General features: G+C 45.2%; 1 protein-coding gene across 1 annotated transcript in view; it reads right to left on the bottom strand.

Annotated features, from left to right (window-relative positions):
- Positions 1 to 5,200: 5,200 nt before the first annotated feature.
- The window catches only part of PDE6D (phosphodiesterase 6D), a 43,908-nt gene continuing 31,202 nt past the window's right edge, over positions 5,201 to 17,906 (bottom strand). Inside the window, exons 2-5 of the mRNA XM_065410946.1 lie at positions 12,552 to 12,640; positions 8,908 to 9,033; positions 8,114 to 8,219; positions 5,201 to 5,800 (exon numbers count right to left, since the gene is read on the bottom strand). Coding sequence (XP_065267018.1) covers positions 5,719 to 5,800; positions 8,114 to 8,219; positions 8,908 to 9,033; positions 12,552 to 12,640 — 403 coding nt within the window. The 3' untranslated portion in view covers positions 5,201 to 5,718. The remainder of the gene's footprint in view (positions 5,801 to 8,113; positions 8,220 to 8,907; positions 9,034 to 12,551; positions 12,641 to 17,906) is intronic.

Here is a 17,906-nt window from a genome sequence, read left to right as displayed (position 1 = left end):
AATTCTGACCCGAGTCCATGTGGGTTGGAAGCAGGATGTGGTATTGTTGATTTAATCTATATTCTTGCCATCTCCAGAAAGACTTGTGAGCACCACCCTCCAGGATGTGTCACTTACTGGCCTAACAAGAACCTTTTATGATAATCCGCAGTTGAGAGGACATCCTGGCAGCTGGTCCAGTGACTGGAGAACCAGAGCTAAGAAAGGAGCGACCATCCCAGACTGAACGAGACTAGTCTGGGGGGGAAAGCATAGGACTGGATGTCAGGATCTTTGCTCTCTACCAATCACCACCACAGAAGTGCCACGTGATCAATTTCTCTTGCTGGAAAATGGGCCCGGCATGCGAACTGGTTGTGAGGCTCCGTCAGTTAACATTTCTCTAAGCTCCTGCCAGCTGTTCCCACCCCAGAGCGCCCGCCCGACTGCTACAATTGCTTGGATTCAGACCAAGGTGAGTCACATCTGCAACAGCAGATCCTGCCGGAGGCAAGAACGGGGACAAGACCAGCTGATCTGCTTGGATCTGGGCCAGCGTTCCACCCAGAGGTTCTGAAAGTGCCTGGCACATTTGTACCCAGGCCCTGAGCAGCTAAGACCTTGAGGGGAGACGCTGGTATACAAAGATGCCTAAAGATGCAGCTAGGGACCTAGTGGGGGTTATGAAAGCACCTAAACAGGTTATGCACATAGGTATTTAGGTGCCCAATGCCCATTGATTTCAAGGCACCTGAGGATCCAGATCACAACTCCTGTTGAGACAGTCTGGCTACAGTTCTCCATGCTGCCCCGGTCTCAGCGCCTGATTGGATTAGGGATGTGCTCGCGTTGCGGCTACACCCAAACCGCACTCAAACGCCAGGGGGTGCCAGATATAGCTGCTGGTGATCATTCCATTGCAGCGCACCTCACGCTGTGCTCTAGAGACCATGTGGCCTTTTCTTGGTGGATTACAGCACACTGGTATTTGACACACAAAACCCTGTCTGCTCTGAGGCTTGCAGAGGCTCGCCACCTCCCTCCCACACAGTTGAGCTCAAGCGTGAGCCTCATGCCTAGTTTGTATGGCTCAGGAAAGGGCCATTGGATCCTGCTTGCTGCCAGACCTCACATTGGACGTGCTGAAAGGCTTGGCTCTTGGCTGGGGTTTTTGCAGCTGGGTGAGAGGAGTTTGGTTGGACACATTTTTTTTATTTTTTTGGTCACTAAAAAATATTTGTTAAAAAAACCCAACACCTTGCAGTAAGTGCCCCCAGAAGGCTCACTAGTGGGCACTGTTTACAGCAGAATACACAAATGGGGGTTTACCCTCACTGATCCAGGAAAGAACGCGCTGTTGTGAGCTATTTTCCATCGTACCACAAGAGGGCAGCAGTAACACACACAGCACAAAAACAGCTGGCTTTCAGTCGGTGCAAGGACACTGGGTTAATGGTCATTTTAATGCCCAGCCCAGACCGAAGGCAGAAGCATCATGGCGTGTGCAATTAAACGAGAATGTATCAGAACATGGGGAGTGCCAACGCCTGCATTTTCCAGAGAAACCTGGCTCGCAGCCGGCAGGGCACCGCTGACCTTGCTGTAGGTGAGGGGGCAGCCATTCCACACTTGACTGGAAAGGGGTGAAGAAGATTCCAGGCTGAAGCCTTTTCGAGCTCTGAAAGGGGGTGCCTGGGTGATAATGTGATAGAGCCTCGCCCCCAGCCTGGCATGACGTCCGACTCTCGGACCAGGAGGAGTTTAAGACCAGGCTCGTGCTTAGTGGCCATTTACTGATGGACAGCCCTCCCCATCACATCAACCCTCCAGCACGACTGGCCTGCTTGCGAGCAGTCGCCGACCGCTTTGATTCCAAAGCTGAAGAGCTTACATTGCTCCCGGAAGGCAGGGATCTAGCTTCCGTCCGAAGCTAGCAAAGGACCCAGCATCAAAATTCCTAATGACGCCAGTGGGACCTTTCCCTTTAACATGACCATGCCCAGCCTAAACCAGGAAGACAGTTTTGCAGTATGAGTTGAAGCTCAAACTCAGCCTTTAGCGGAGAGGGAGTAGGCTATCTGCTTCCCCGAGAAGTGCTGCCCCTGAAACGCGGGTAGGCTTGAGGTAGCGTGGTATGCAGAGGGCTTGGACCACCACCGCCTGTTGGTAGCTAAAGCACAGGTTTCAGTCGTGGGGCTCACAACCTTCCCCTTCCCATGTTGCTAAGTAGGAGGGGTCCTGGCTAGATGGACAGGGGGAAGAGGATGAGAACCCCTGTGCTAGAAGCTTGGCTCCAGGGCTGTCAATGAAGCATCCTTCACCAGCATTACACTCACCTAGAAACCGTGCCATGCACACCGGTGCAAGTTAATTACATTACTCCGGTACCCCGAGTCCCCAGCCGAGATTGGGGCCCCATTGTGTTGGGTGCCATCTACCTGCCTAGTCCCTGCCCCAAAGAGCTTCACCAGGGCACGGCGCAGTACAGTGGCATAATCACTGCCTCAGGCAGGCAACAGAGTCACCTTGGTTAAGATGGAGAAGCTGAAGGCCTTATACATCCTGGGCAAGCTACTCCTAGGCAATTGCACCATACAGTACGCTGTATTGGCGGCAGTGCAGGCATAGAGGGCGCCATGCTTGGCCAGCAGCCCTGTGCTGCTGGAGCCTTGTCTAATCAGCCTCTATTTCACACCTAACGAAACGCACCTCAGTTACAGAGAAACTAAGTCAAACCGTCAGGCCTACCTCCCCACCTCCTTGTCTTGCTGCATTTCCTGCGTGGGCGTCACGGAAACCTCGACCACAGGGACAGCTCACATGCAAGAGCATGCTAGCACCTGATGCCAGTGGGACGCTATTTAAAAGCTGCCATCATAGCAACAGGTTGGAACAGGTGCAATTCTCCACGGAGGTAATCACACATAAAGACTGTTTCAATAGGAGCAAGCATAGGCTCAAGAGTGTGAAGACGACTATCCCAGGTATTACAGGCCCCACAAACTGAGAGGCTTTTTTAAAAATCATGTGCATTCCTATTTGATTAATCTGAAAAATGCTCCCTGCTACTAGGTTGTAGCTTGTCTTGTTGACAAGAAGCTGCCTCTGCAGCGTGTCACTGGCTAACTCTGCCTGAACTCCCAGCTCGAGGCATAGTGGTAAACATCACAATATAGCTCCATGTAAACCCTGAAGTGGGCTAAACCTGTTTACAAGGGGGACAGTTGTAAGCAGCAGTGTGCTGTAATTTTACCTGGGATACGCGGGGTATTTTAGGTTTGAAAATGGGAGGCCGTGCTATAAAGCTGGGTAATTTACATGCGACTTACCTAGCGCCTTCGGACTCTGCTGGCTTTGGGGCATGTGTGCCTGAACTCGGACCCTGCACCAGGCTGCGAGCCTGCTTGGCACAGGCTTTACATTTCATTGGTTAAAGTGACTCTCCTTCCAATTTGCAAACTGCTACCAAATGGAGATTCCCACCCCCAACCCTGCACATATCCCCACCTCTCCTCTCCCAATCCCCCACTGCATGATTCTCGGGGCTTGTCTACACGGTGATTTCGTGTACAGCAAGCCAAAGTGTGAATCTACAGCGCAGAAGCATGTGGGCCATGTGGACCCAACTATCGCACACTGGCAGTTTCATAGTGTGCTTTGACATACTAGTGTTTCAAACAGTCGTAGTCCCCTCCTAAGGGATGGCCTAGTTGGGGAATGCTGCTGGGAATGCCCTGCCCCATAGGTCCAGCAGGCTCCGACACATTTGGAGGAAGCTGCTGCTGGGGATAATGCACTTTCTTCTCCCAGATTAACAATTTCAGGAGCTGAAATGATGCATTTCTCTTATTCCCTATCATTTTCTTATCAATCAGTCCCCATTCACAGGATGGTTTGACCTCACAATCCTCCTAGTTATTAAGTTCATCAATATCCACTAATCATAAAACTGCCAGTGATGTCTGAGAGCAGAAACTGAAGGCACAGGCTGTGCAAGATTTAAGATTACTAAGGGAATGAAGATGGCTAATGATAAGAAATGTAACAGGAGCTGTGAGTGAGTGTATGTATGTTTGGAAAAGCCCTTTGCAGCAGAACTGCCCTGTGGGGCGGTAGATAGGCCCACACTGAGGAGGAAGGAAGGCCCCAGAGAGGCCTAGTGTGTGGGGCAAGCCCTGCCCCTGTCAATCATGTATGGTAGAGAGGAGGCCTTTAAAAAGAAGGAAATGGCCGCAGTCAGCTGTGGGGAAGATCACCCTGAGTAGGAAATGGATGGAGTGATTCCTTAGGCCACAGGTGGAGCTCCCAGCCAGAAGCTCTCCACCCAGACTCTACAGGGAATGCAGCAGATTCCCAGGGTAAGCCCCACAGAGAGAGCCCCATTCAGCCACCCAGCCAGGACTCCTTGAAAACTGCTATACAGACAGCCCTGAAGTAAGAAAGTACGGTTGGCCTCTTCCCAGAGCCAACTGAAAGGGCAAGTTATTCTTGGGTGTGCTGGGACATTTAACTTCCTTTTGATCCCCATCAGAAGAGACTTAAGAAGGCCCACAAAGGGCAGGGTCCCCCTTGCAAGAAATAAGAAAGTGAGGCCTGTGTATAAGCCACCTAGTGGAAGTAACTGGCTGTGGCCAGGGTCTCATGTAGCCTGGGAGAAAAGCTTAAGGCCACTCTCTTACACGCCCCCATATACCATCAAAGCTGGGCGCACATTAGCACTTGATGTTAGCCACTGTCGCCCAAGCAGAGCCCCCAGTACAGCATTTCAGTCTCTAGTAAACTCAAGAAAGTGGTCATAGCTAACACTTCTCTTCCTGGAGTTTGTGGACATGGTGGACTATGTTAAGTGCTAGTCTATTCAGTACAACCCCCATTTTCCAGATGGTTTTGGACATACCCACTGGAGTTTGGATAAACTAATGTCTGTGCATTGCTGCCCAGGGAACTAGTAAGCTTAGGTTAACCACTGGTTGAATGAACAGGGACAATCCTGGAGTGGGGAATCGGAAGGAAGCCCTGGTCATCAGCTATAGTTTTCACCTTATTTGTAGGAAGCCTTGAGGAACAAAGAGTCCAGCAAGAACTTAGTATGGCAGTGCTGACAAGACCTTTGTTCTGCTGCCGTTGGCTTGCTGACAATGGGCTTGCAAGCTGCAGTCTGTCACTGAGTCACATTTTTAAAATAAGGGGGGAAAAACACAGCTGAAAGTGTTTCCATTCTTTGGACGGTACGAATGTTTTAATTCAGAAATTTGCTTTAATTACATTATGTAATATCAGAATATTTTACAAGTTTAGGGTATGAGAATGTATAGACCACTACACAGAAATCCAGAGAAAGCATAAAAACTAACCATGGGAAAGGAAAAGGTTAACTTAATCCAAAACAAAGTGCTGAGAGAAGGTGCAAGTGGAAATGAGTGATTACGTACCAAGATCCAGAGAAGTACAAAGGATGAAACTAACATAATTTACAGTGTTGGTTCTGCACAACCATTTTTTGCCCATTTTTACAGAGTCTTTATTTCCCCCCATCACTGAGCTGATGGTTGCGTCTCTCAGGGTTGGGTTTGGTCGGAGGGGAAAACCAAATAACTGATGGGCAAACGTCACAACCCCCGGTGAGCTGGTCCCCAGATTCACACCTACAGGAAGTGTCTTCCACTGGATAGGCAAGGGGTTCTGCACCAAGAACTGTACGGAGGAAAACTAAAAACAGCCCCCAAAAGCCCCCTTATCTCAAACGTAGAAAAGTCTCACTCTGGAAGTGCTTACAAGGAGGTCATCATCGAAGAACTTGGTTTCTATAATAACGTTACCACTGTGGAGGGAAATTAAAAGGAAAGGAAGGAGATATTAGACAAAAGCAATTACAGAATACTGCTGCAAACCATGCTCTTGCTGGCTTGAGCTAACTCCCTGTCCCCACAATACCCGCTGCCTTTTATTTAAGAATATTTATTGTAAGAATGGAATAATGCAAAGGGAAGCCGCACTGTGACCCGATGACATCAGCAACGGACTAGAATGGAGGGCTGTTCTTTACAAAGTGCTATCAGCCTTATTTTCCCCAGACAATGAGAGACTTGCCCACTGCATTCCTACAGGGAGCTGCTCCCCCGTGTAAAGATGAACAGTTTCTGTTCACTGGGTGGAATGTCACACTGGCTGTGTCACAGGGCAGAGCAGGGGAGGGGATGTATACGATACCCATGAATGGTTAACTTCTGCACGATGTTTTTGAAGTCATGGGTAAAGTAGTAGCGTGGCTGGTCACCTTGTGTTACTCATTCTCTACTGGGGGACATGAAAAGCAGCACCACACGTCCTACTCTGTTATTCCTCTCCAGGTCCCCATATGCCCTCTAGCACGGGGGGACCTACCTCAACCAAGGATGTCATTCTCCCAAGAAATGCTTAAAAGCGAGTGCCTGTCCATGAGTGTCTTGTCTGAACCGCAGTGGAAAGATCTAGTGTCCCACGTGGAACATAGATTTGGGGTATGACTGCACACTGTGCTGGTCCGAGGTGGTTGTATGTGTTCTGTATACTAAAGCAGAGGCATAGTATACTAATGCTGGGTGTGCTGTAGAGTGAGAGATGCTGCTACTCATCGGCGTACCCAATGCAGTGAGGCGGTGGTGGTCAGCAAGAGCTGAGATGCAGCTGCTCTGCCAGCCCCACTGGCAGGAGGAGGGGATAGAGTCTACTCACCCCACCCCAGAGAGGGTTGGGTTGTTTTCAGACCTGACCCGACACTTGAAGTCGGGTCCAGCTGGGTTTGGCTCAGGTTTCAAGGCTCTAATTTTAGGAGGCCTTTGGAGAGTGGAATGGAGAACTGAGAGGCCTAGTAAGATTGGTGAATCTGGAACCTTCAGAGAACTGGGGGGTGGAAAATGCTCATGTACCCTTGCCACCCTCAATAGGGCTCAGTCCTGAAAACTTTCTGCTTCCTGGGGTGGGGAGAATTGTGTCTCATCAAATGAGCTTTTGTCTTTATTCTGGATTTTGCAGTCTGGCTTCCCCGGTGCTCACTGGGAGCTGGGGTTGCTTGCAGTGCCCACAAAAAGGGCTCCCAGGTAGCACTGCTCTAACCACTTCACTTACTGTTCCCTCTTCAGAAGCTTTCCTCTTTCTGAAAAGCGCTGTCAAAGACTTTTGTGACATCAAAGATGGTGGCTTCAACCATAGCTCCCTCACTGTATGTCTAGTTTCCATCAGGGCAGGGAGGGAGCAAGGGGAAGTTTGAGAAGAAGGATCTTCTAGGAGCACACCAATCTTGGTGTGACCAGCTTCCCGCTATCTGCCTAAACTTGGCAAGATGATTCTGACATCCTCCGGTCTCTGCTGGCGACAGACAGAGAGAAATGTTTTGTCAGCACATATCTAGCCTGGGGACAGCTCCTATAGGGATGATGGCCTTTTTCAGGGATTATTGCTTGCCAGGGTCTGCCTCTAGGCTTCTCTTCCCATCAAACCTCCCATTCAAAGTGATGCCCTGGTACTCACTAGCCTGATCCAAGTCCATGAATTGCTGATCTCCTCGGACGCCAACGTGTAAGGAGTCAATTAGAGGGCTTTCATTTTGTTCACGTGCTATTCTGCATAACTAAGCTATTTTATATCCAAAAGAGGATAAAATATTTGAAGCTTGGCAAAAGTATACAGTGTTAAAACAAGCACCAGAAGCCAACTTCAGGTCACAGAGGTCCCCTGGGTGACACCACCTGAATAATGCCTGCAGGGATCTCAGAGCAAGAACCAATCAGCGACAGCTGGCTTTATGGGAATGCACTGAGTCGCTGCTTAGCCTGGATGTTGAGGGCATTAGAACAGAATTTTTAAAACTCCTTCACAGTCACCTTTAAAGGCAGCTCCAGTATTTAACATAGAATCAATTCCAGTTTCTCAAAAGTCTTAGCAGCTCTGTTAAAGCAAATTAGGCCTATGGGAAAGAGGAAAATGGGGAAGTCCCTCAAGAGCTGGCAGTATGAAACGTGACAAAGTCAGTATCAACTCCCCTCCTCTTTCGCATTTTGAACAATCCTCCAATTTTACTCGTCTGCACCCATGGAAATGCCAAGCACTGCTTCCCCCCCAGCGCGCTCAGATTCTCTAACCCCAAGCAACTCACGTTAAAACATTAGCTGGCATCATCTGTGATTCTGGCGCTGCCTCTATCAAGGACTGCCAAGTGTTTGTGGAGTTAGGGATCACAAAGCCGAATTCAAAGAACCATTCTGTGAAGTGAAAAAGAGATCCAAAAGCTTTTTAAGAAAACCACATTGGTCCTATTGCTCTTTACTGGACTGCATACCCAACTCCTAAAGCTGTTAGTAACTGACACACCTCATGCTCTGCCAGCAGTTTGTATGTAAATTCAGAAGGGAAATGCTATGTAAAAACTAGGATTGTACAACTCAACCTGCACTAAACATCCTTCCTGCCTCCACTATGCCCTTGAGGAGCAGATCAGAAGAGCAACGGCACAGTCATGCCACTTTTCTTGTGATTAACTCAGCAGAAATTGGGCCAAGTTAGATTTCTTTAGAGTGTTCTAAATCCTCCCCCTCTTCAAAAACTTTCCCATGTAAGGACAGCTCAAAGTAGGGGCATAATTAATAAAACAAGGCAGCGAGGTTTGGTACTCTTATACCCCCTAGATTAAGTGTAATATTACAACAAGGCATACTAGATCATGCTGTTACAAGGTCACATGTACAAGTCGTGTTTGCATAAGGGTTAATACGCTTATGAAACGGTCACTTTAGTGCTCTGGCCCATTAGGTCTGACTAGCACTCCACCTCCACATTACTCTTAAAAATTAAAACAATGTTCAGCCCATCTCATTACCCTCAATCCCAGCCATTTTACAAAGTATCAGTTCACCACATTCTAGTACAGCTGTCCACAGAATGGAGCGATACCTTCTAGACACTGCCCTTTGAAATAAACTTTCTGTTCCAGTCGGAATTTTTCCATTTGTTCTGCTGAGGAGAAGTTTAGCTCCCGAGAGACGGCTTTGCATTTCAGGATTTTCTTAGGAACTCGAGCTGTGGAAGTAAATCAGACAACCATTACTCTGACAAATAATAAAACAAACCCTGCGCTATTATGCCACCCTCTGAAATGCTAACCCAATGCAGAGGCTCTGAGCACAGTTCAGGCCAAAAAGGCAACTAAAAATATGAGTCCCATTTTACAGACGTGGACACTAAGGCACAGATAGCTTTAACCTAATCCCTTGCCTGGAATCTCACAGCAAGACTGTGGCAGAGCCAGAAAAATACCCAGGTCTCTTGACTCCTCATTCCTGGTAATGTACTACTGAAGCCACGTTACCTCAGGCTAAAATGTGACCTGCAACATTACAAATTACTTTAGAAAATGTGCTAAATGTGGCAAGTAGGCAGAGGGCTACTCTGCACATTAAATAGTACCCTTTCCCCCTTCAGCTCTCCTTTTCAGGCTCTGTATCCTGATCAAACCCCAAACTGCCATTTCCCAACCCAGCAAGTGCTATTCTGGAGATTTCACATGGACCCTGGGAGCCATTCTGTAAGTGCACAGGAAGTGTCTGGTTCCCAAAATACCTACCCCAGGACAATAAAACTGTACATTTTTAGAGACAAAATGGATCTGGCATGCCCATGTGGCTGGGCTCCCATGGTGGGTATGACACTGCCAGCAAATGGCAAACTGTAGCTGATTTTGTATGATCTGTAGGGGAAGAGGAGGAAGTCTGGGAGCATCAGTTATTGTGCTGAAATGTCACAGTAACAAGGGAAAAGGGCATATTCAGTACACTGACATGCTACCAAGCCCTTCACTCTTAAGTGGTGTGATTATATATCCTTACAGTGTACTAGAAAGTGTTTTCATGCAAATTTCTATTTTATGAGCAGAACTGCTCCTAAACAGAAAGCCTATCAAAATGTCCACGAGCAGGCGGCAAGCTGCTGTTTAATAACAGGAAAAGCCCATCAAACCCCAGGCAAATCCATCTAATGTACAATAGTTTAATGGCCTGGGACTTTGATACGATGCTGATCTAGAGAGCTACAGGGGATCATGATACAAGCTACCACTTTGTCCCAGGGAGGAGCACCAATCCCATGATTTAAAAAACAGAGCCACAATGGAGCTGCTTGAAGTTTTACCCCCCTAATCCACTAATAGTTTTAAGCTATTTTCATTGCCTAACACCAACATCCACCTCTGTTCCTCACAAGTACACACTGCAGCCTATTGTGAATATGACCTGCCCATTTAATGATATAGTACCTCATTAAACCATTGTGCATTGTATTTATTTGGGCCTTAAGACATATGGTGTTTTGCTGTTAATGACTGTAAATGTCTTAAAATTACTCAATCTGTATTTTGCACAACTGACTTTTGGAATCTTTTGCTATAGATCTGACTCTTCATGTTCACCATGACCAGACTGTGACTTGCTATGACAAAACAATAGCTGTAATATTATTAGTACTACACACTTCTGACACAGGATAGTCTGAAAGACATTGGAGACTCTGTTTTAATTAAGTCCCAGTTTACCTGTGAAGTAGGCAAATATTATCGCGGTTTTATACAACGGGGAAATCTAAGGTGCAGAGAGGCGATAGGACTTGCCCAAGTGACAGAGCTGGGAATAGAACTCACGAGTCCCAACCTTCTCTTCTATCCACAAGAAAAAACACTCCACCCTGTAGTCTCCAGACCTACACAGAGCCAGGAAAGTGTAACAGTCTGTCTAGATACAGTGAAGGAAGAAGATTCAGAAGCCTCTGGGGAGAAGTTGTAAGAGGAAGTCAGAGAACAATGGGAACAAATGCCTCAGGATTTACATTTTCTGCTTCCTGCACCCCAGTGTCTTACTCCTCCCTCGGCTGCTATTAGCTACTCTCGTCTCTTTTGTGCCCCTTTCTTGCCTTCACACAATATTACACAGTGGCAAAGCAGCACTACCCCATAGTTTAAGCAATGAAGCACCAGGCTGCAGAATTACCTTATTTTTTTAAAATCTGTGTCTCAATTATTTTACTACAGTTGTATTTAAAATTGCTGGAACCTTTCCCTTCACAGCAGACATCTGAATAAACCCTGTTCTACAGAGTTCTGATGTATTGTTAAATATTTCCTTGGTTTCAGAACCAGGCCCATGTGTTCAGTTGTGTTTGTAATGATGGCATTTCCAGTTTTTTGCTAGGTGTGCGATACTAGCAGAGTATGTCACTAGGTATGTTAACAGGACTGCAGCTATTTGCTGCTAAAAAGCACTGGAGTGAGACCAGGAGAGACCTGTCAGGCCCAAGTGGATGAGCTCAGAAGAGGCCAGATTAATGTTTTAACACAGTGCTTCTCTTATCTAATTCTGCATTTAAATTCAGACTCTCAACCTTCCCATTACAGCTTCAGGCCTCTCTTGAGCAGAGACTGTCATGCCCAACTGTGCACTGTTTGTGTGAAGTGGAAGAGTGTCCATGGGGGACCTGATTAGGAGTAGCAAGTCCATTTCATTTGTGACCCAAGCTAGCTTTGAAACCAAATCTCTGTAGCTGAAAGACAAGAATTAACCCTGTGTCCTACCCAGTCCTGTACTGCATTAAACAGCTCCAATTCTCCATCCCCTCTACCCTGACAGCATTACTACTTAAACAAAATCATTACAAAGGAATAATGTAAGAGTTGGATCCTGCTGCCACTCTCTGGTGCCACATGCCTGCTGCCCTTGCATGATAGGAGATTTTATAATTCACAGGGAGATGAATGCCCTAGTATCACCAAGCAGGATTCAGCCCTTGTCGTTTAAGCAAAAATTCATAAGTAACGCTGAAGTAAACGGATGACCAAGGTCACTCCACTCTTCATAGACCATTTGCATGGTGCTCACATTATCAGAAAAGCCTTTTGTGTGAATTCGCTGAGGCCATGCTGTTCTATACATAGCCAGTGTGACAAACAGTCTATATTGCGGTAAGCCTGCTTTCAATTACTATCCCTTTCCGACACGTTTCCACACTAGCATGGGATATTAGATATCAAAGCAGAGTAATGGACAATGGAATACTTTGCTAGGCCTCTAGGAACAGATACCAAAGGCAGAAAGGGAAGAGAAGCCACAGACAGAAGTAGAGAGCACAGAAGTGTCCCATTTCCACTTCAGCATTAAATTCTCCCAATGCTTTGGAGAAAGTAAGTAATGGTCAAGTTGACAGAGGGCCAACAGTATGCACATTTCCCCATATAGCTCTCCCACTGTGCCTCAGCCATGATCAATATGACTACTAGCCCAGTCCTAGTCACACTGTGTGGTAAGGCTTATTTTTTTTTAATGGATGAAGAGGAAAAGTGTGACAATCAGGTGTGCAGAAGTAAATTAACCCATTGAGCTCCTTGTATTCAGTCTTAACATCTCTCCTTTGCCTGCAGCTGACCCACCTGCTCCTTGTGCTGTAGAATCAAAGTCCAAGCAAACAGTCTATCCTTCAAAAGCGGCACCATGCTGACTGCAGTCAGGCCCCGTAGATACTGTATTACCCAACCCAACAGGGAGGCCATACCTTACCTTCATGCTCCACTCCAGGAACAGACAGATCTTCTGTTCCTTGCCAGAGGATTTTCCCCGTCTCTGCATCCCGAAGGTTCATCCAATTTCTGATTGGGAGGTGATTAAGGAAAACGAACTGTGCTTTTAGACTCTGTGCCCATCAGTCTTTGCCTAGCACTGAAATAGGCTACTCGGAATTAAGCAGGAGTTATACTAAAACCTTACTTTGACATGCCATGTATTTGGAGCTACAGCATCAAGGAGGGGAGATGTCCTTCTCGTGGTTTAAAAACAAACCAACATTAGACCAGAGTCAACGCAACAAGCAAAGGGCATCCACTCATTAAGTTTTTCCTTAAAACTGATGCTCTTTGGCCTGGTTGACTATATTCTACTTATGTCTACTGGATCAGGCAGACATCACCGTACTGCAGGGAAGCAAGCACCAGCATTAGCATCTATAGCAGATAATTCTATAATACAATTCCTCATCACCATTCCCCCACCTCTCAAGAGGAATGGGAAAAGGAGAAACATAAGAGAAACACACCCCACGTGTCACTAGAGAAAGAATGTTGGATCAATTTTCCTGATCTGCAGAGTGTGGTAAAGAGCGTTGTTCTAACATTTTTGGCACAAGTAACTCTCATATTAACTGAAATTCTCTAAGAACAGCACAGCCCTGGTGGAGTTTCCCCGAGAAACAAGAGCTAAACACACCTAGTAAGAGTGAGTAGGGGGTAAGTTTGTAAGTGTTATGTACCAGACTTCTAATGGTATGGATTGATGTAATACTCATGAAAGTTATATAGGAGTGTGGAATACAGACACTTTCAAAAGCACAAATAGCAATTAACCTAAGTGTCATTTGTGCTGTTGAAAAGCTTTCCCATAGCGTATGCTGTGCACACACCCATACTCTGGAATTGGGAATCTGCAAAGCCATTTTGGATAGTCAATATTGTATACCCTGATGAATAGGGTTATAGCCTTCAAAAAGGCTGAAGCAGACTTGCCATATTCCCAAAACCACAGTCCCTGCTGCCACAGCTGATCATAGGGGCACTCATGAAGTCACCAGCATTTACATGCTGAAGTATTGGCGCATAGCAGGACCTCTGCCCTTTATACGATAGCTGCAGCGTGAACCTGTGGAAAAACAGGAGAAAATGCCATTATGACTTTTGCAGCATCCTCTCTAAGTACTGGTTAGTGTGTCAGTGTCCACTATGCACTTGGCACTTTCCAGGCATCCCCTGCCATGCAAAGCTTGCGTTCTAAGACAGCGGTTTGGGGGAAGAATAATAATTAATCAGGTTATTTATACAAGTCAAAGCTATTCACTGGAGCAGCACAGCAGAGCTGGGTCTTTAGGAGCGAGCCAGAGGGGGCCTTGTGGATGAACTCAGAGGTTATGCTAAGTACAAAGGCCTGCCTGGAAGAAGGCGATTGTGCGAGGAGCTGACAAACTGGCAGATGAGGGTGGGAAAAATTGGAGGAGAGTTGGGCTGGGGGGGGCAACGTGAAGCTTGACAAGGGAGGATAAGTAGGGTCGGGCAGAGTTACATGCATGTATTTATTTCAGTTTCTAATGTATTTAATCTCTGGGCAGACTCACAAAACTCTTAATCTCTATATTGCTCAGTGCCAGTACTGAAAGTACTCAAGGTGTTTCTGGAGCCTGGGGGAGAAAACACATGCTTTAGCAGCTTTTATTTTACTTAGTGATGTTTGTTTGTTTGAAAATTGTGAATGTGGAGGAGGGAGGAAATTGGGTTAAAATTTCTAATAATTTTTAAATATAAAACTTCCAACAGACAACCGTAAACAGAGCTAGAGAAGAGAGATTTGCTTAGATAGTTGTGTGCAATCCAGACATCTATAAACCAGAGGATCACCATGAATGACACCATACTCCTCTATTTTAAGTTATTTCTATGACCCAATTACCACAGTATCTGAGCATCTCACAAGCTTTAACGTAGTTATCTTTACAACACACCTGTGAGGTAGGGAGGTGCAGATTTTTAAAGGTATTTAGGCTGTTGCTCCACTCAGCATTGCAAAGCCTATGTGACTTAGGAGCCTAATTTTATTTTCACAACAGAGTTACGCACTTGAAAGAAAATCCTGAGTGGAACAACTATAGCCTCATAACTCAATTACTGGCACGAACACAACAGATGGATGACTGTGACATTATTACTCTAAGCACAGGGTTATGGGGCTGTACTGACCTTCTATTTCTAGTCAGTAAAAATACACTGTAGGCATAAAGGACAGAGGTTGACAGTCTAAAAAAGATTTCTCTCTAGTTGAAATCCAAACTAACTGGTAATGTAAATTATGCCTGCATATTGGACACTGCAATCTATTTTGACATTAAAGGTGTTAGACTTCCAGGCAGTGTCCTTGTCAAATTTTGTTCTATATTGATGTTCCAGTGTCATGGTAAAGCTGTGTGTGATTGTCTCCTCTGTGCTTTGTATTCCGTCAACTTAAAGATCAATTAGAAGTAAAAAGCTTAACACTAGATCCTGGCTGTCCTGAGTTTGTAGGTCAGAAATTCATGCAATAATTCCTAGCAGATACCTCGTATTTCAAAAATCTAGGCTTAAATTGCAGTACCAAATGAATTCGGCTAAAGAACTCCTAGCCATGATGGATTTATGTGTAAACTCAGCACAAGCTCTTGTAGACTTCTATGAATGAAAAAATAAATTTAAAAATCAACCTGGCCATAGTTACGAACGCAAAACAGGGTTTAAAAAATCCCCTAAACAAACGAATGGCACCAGCTACCCTTTATATACTCAAGCATATTTTAACAGACCATAATACACTAGCCATTTTACAATTTTTTCCCCCAAGAAGCTAAGCATTATTAAAAAGGAAAAATAATCTATCTTCACATACATATAAAAGATCATCTTGAACTGGACAAAGTCCCTCAAATTCAGATTTTTAATTAAAATTTTGTATTTTTCTTGAACAATCACCAGAGAAATGGGAAAACTATTTCCTAACTCAAAATTTTAGTTCATTTACAGAGATTACTCTAATGGGCTAAAAGGCACTGGTTAGGGAATACCCAGCAAAGCAGCAGCTACACTGCTGACCTAGTTAGGAGCTTATCGTACTATTTCTGTCATCTTGCATGGAAAGCTTGGTACTAGGACATGCCCCATAGTGAAGAAAATGGAGGCCATGAACCAAACCCACATGTGCTGTTATCTCCTAATGTGTTTAATTGGTTTAAGATTCTTTCATCCCAGCAGGAGAGATATTGTTACTAAAAATAAAAACGCTCCATCTTCTGAACAGCAGTTGGGACTTGCAGGCAGGATCAGGAGGGCATTTGAAGTATCATTAAGTAGAAAAAGTACATTAATATGGGTTTAACACAATCATTCTTCTTGAAGAAAGCCTGTCTCAGAAGTTTGAGAAGGAAACTTGAAGGTGCAAGTTAAAGAGAAGATACAGCCCAGTGAATTATGGCCTCATGAAGCAAGGAGTAACAATAGTGTATCTGTAATCTGGTTTCTACATGCAACATCAAAAAGCATAAGATCCCTTACCAACACTGAGTTTTCATGCTTCTGTTATTTCCTATGGGATTTAAGACTCAATATGTCAAATCACCTTCAATCCTGGAGGCAGGGAACGATTAGGCAGAACAGCAGACGGGAGAACTGTTGATTATTTATATTCCACCACCTACCAGGTCAGCAAAGTCTTATATAAAAGCTGGAATTTAACTTGCTTTATAGACACTTGACAAATTAGCTTCCTTACAGACATACTTTGCTCAGCCTGATAAAGAGAAATAAGCTGTGCATTTCCAAACGCAAGTTATGTTGTCTTGACCATCTCTGATCTATCAAGAGGAATGTTTCTTTTTATTTTTGTATCTGTCAAAGACACCATTTTTCTTCACAAAGTCAGGATGTACTGATTCCTATTTAGACTTGGCATGGCATCCTGCTAATTAAGGATGGCATTGAAGGAGGAGGAATTCAGGAGGAATGATTCATTTATAGTAGGATGTGGCGAAAGAAACCATGCCTCTATCTACCTTGCTATTGTTTGTACCCTATAATATTTTCCTCCAGTGCACCTTTAACACTATTTTGACTACCTCAAAGGCTGTGGCAGCCAAATTGCTGTCATGTCTTCCATGAATGCCTAGGTCTTTTAGTTTCAGCCTATGCCATCTTGACTGTTCTTTACCCTCTAGGAATTTCTGTACCCTTCATTATCTTTCATAATGAAAGAACCTAGTTTTTGTAACCACTTTTTGCAGGTAATCTTTCATCCTCTTCCCCAGCTTCTCATTATCAATAGGATATAGCATTCAAAAGCTGTGCACAACACATCAGGTATGATCAGGGTGTCAACAAGTACACAGAAATAAGGAGTATCCTAGAGAATAATTGACAAAATAGAGTGTGAAGCCAAAATGCTTCTACATTAGATTTGTGTAAGCAACCCCCTTCCCCCAAAACAAGCTTGTGTTCTAAACCACCCAACTCGATTTTATCATGTTGCCTACAGTAGAAAGTATAAACAACCAGGTATTCATGGCATGGATCAGCATATTAGTTTAGAGGACAACAGTTCAGTTCAGTAGTAAATAGGAATGTTTAGTAGCCTATTCATATCAGATATAGATTTACCAGGTAGAACATTTTTATACTAGATTTTTCCTTTATAGCATTTGATTTTTAAGTAGGTAGCCCTTTGGGGCTTAGAAACACAGGAGATGGTCTGAAGGCTATTGGATTAAAGATTAGTGCACCCAAATGGCCTGAGGCTTTCCCTCCGTTCCAGTCACTCACCCTGTAACCTCTCCAGTGCACCTGCTGTTACAGCCCCTAGGCCGCAGTTCAGCAAAGTACTTAAGGTATGTCCTACCCTGCAACAGGAGATGTGAGTGCAGCATGTCTAGATACACCCATGGTATTTTTGATCTAACTAGCCTGAATAACAATAGCAGTGAAGCCCACAACAACATGGGTGTACAAGCCCGTCCAGGACCCTGGTTATGTACTCTAGTGGCTAGCCCACGCTGGCGCCTGTGCTGCCATGGCGTCACTGTTATTGCTGTTGGAGCTAGCTAAATTAAAGCCAATTCGGCCATCTCCACACACGCTGCAGTCACACCTCCAATTGCACTGCCGACATACCCTTAAGTTGGATCACGGCCATAAAGTCCACTCTGCTTGTACATAAAAGAACACTGATGTCTTGAAGGTTTTATAAGCAGTAGCTATAGGCTCTGGCAGTGTGTGTATGGAACAGGACCTTCTTCATAGTCAAAGACTAAAATTCAGTGTAAAACCATATTTGAAGGAACTGGAAGAACATGAATTC

This window comes from Emys orbicularis, chromosome 9 (assembly GCF_028017835.1).
Source record: "Emys orbicularis isolate rEmyOrb1 chromosome 9, rEmyOrb1.hap1, whole genome shotgun sequence".
NCBI lineage: Eukaryota > Metazoa > Chordata > Testudines > Emydidae > Emys > Emys orbicularis.
This window is presented reverse-complemented; position numbering and strand designations above follow the sequence as displayed.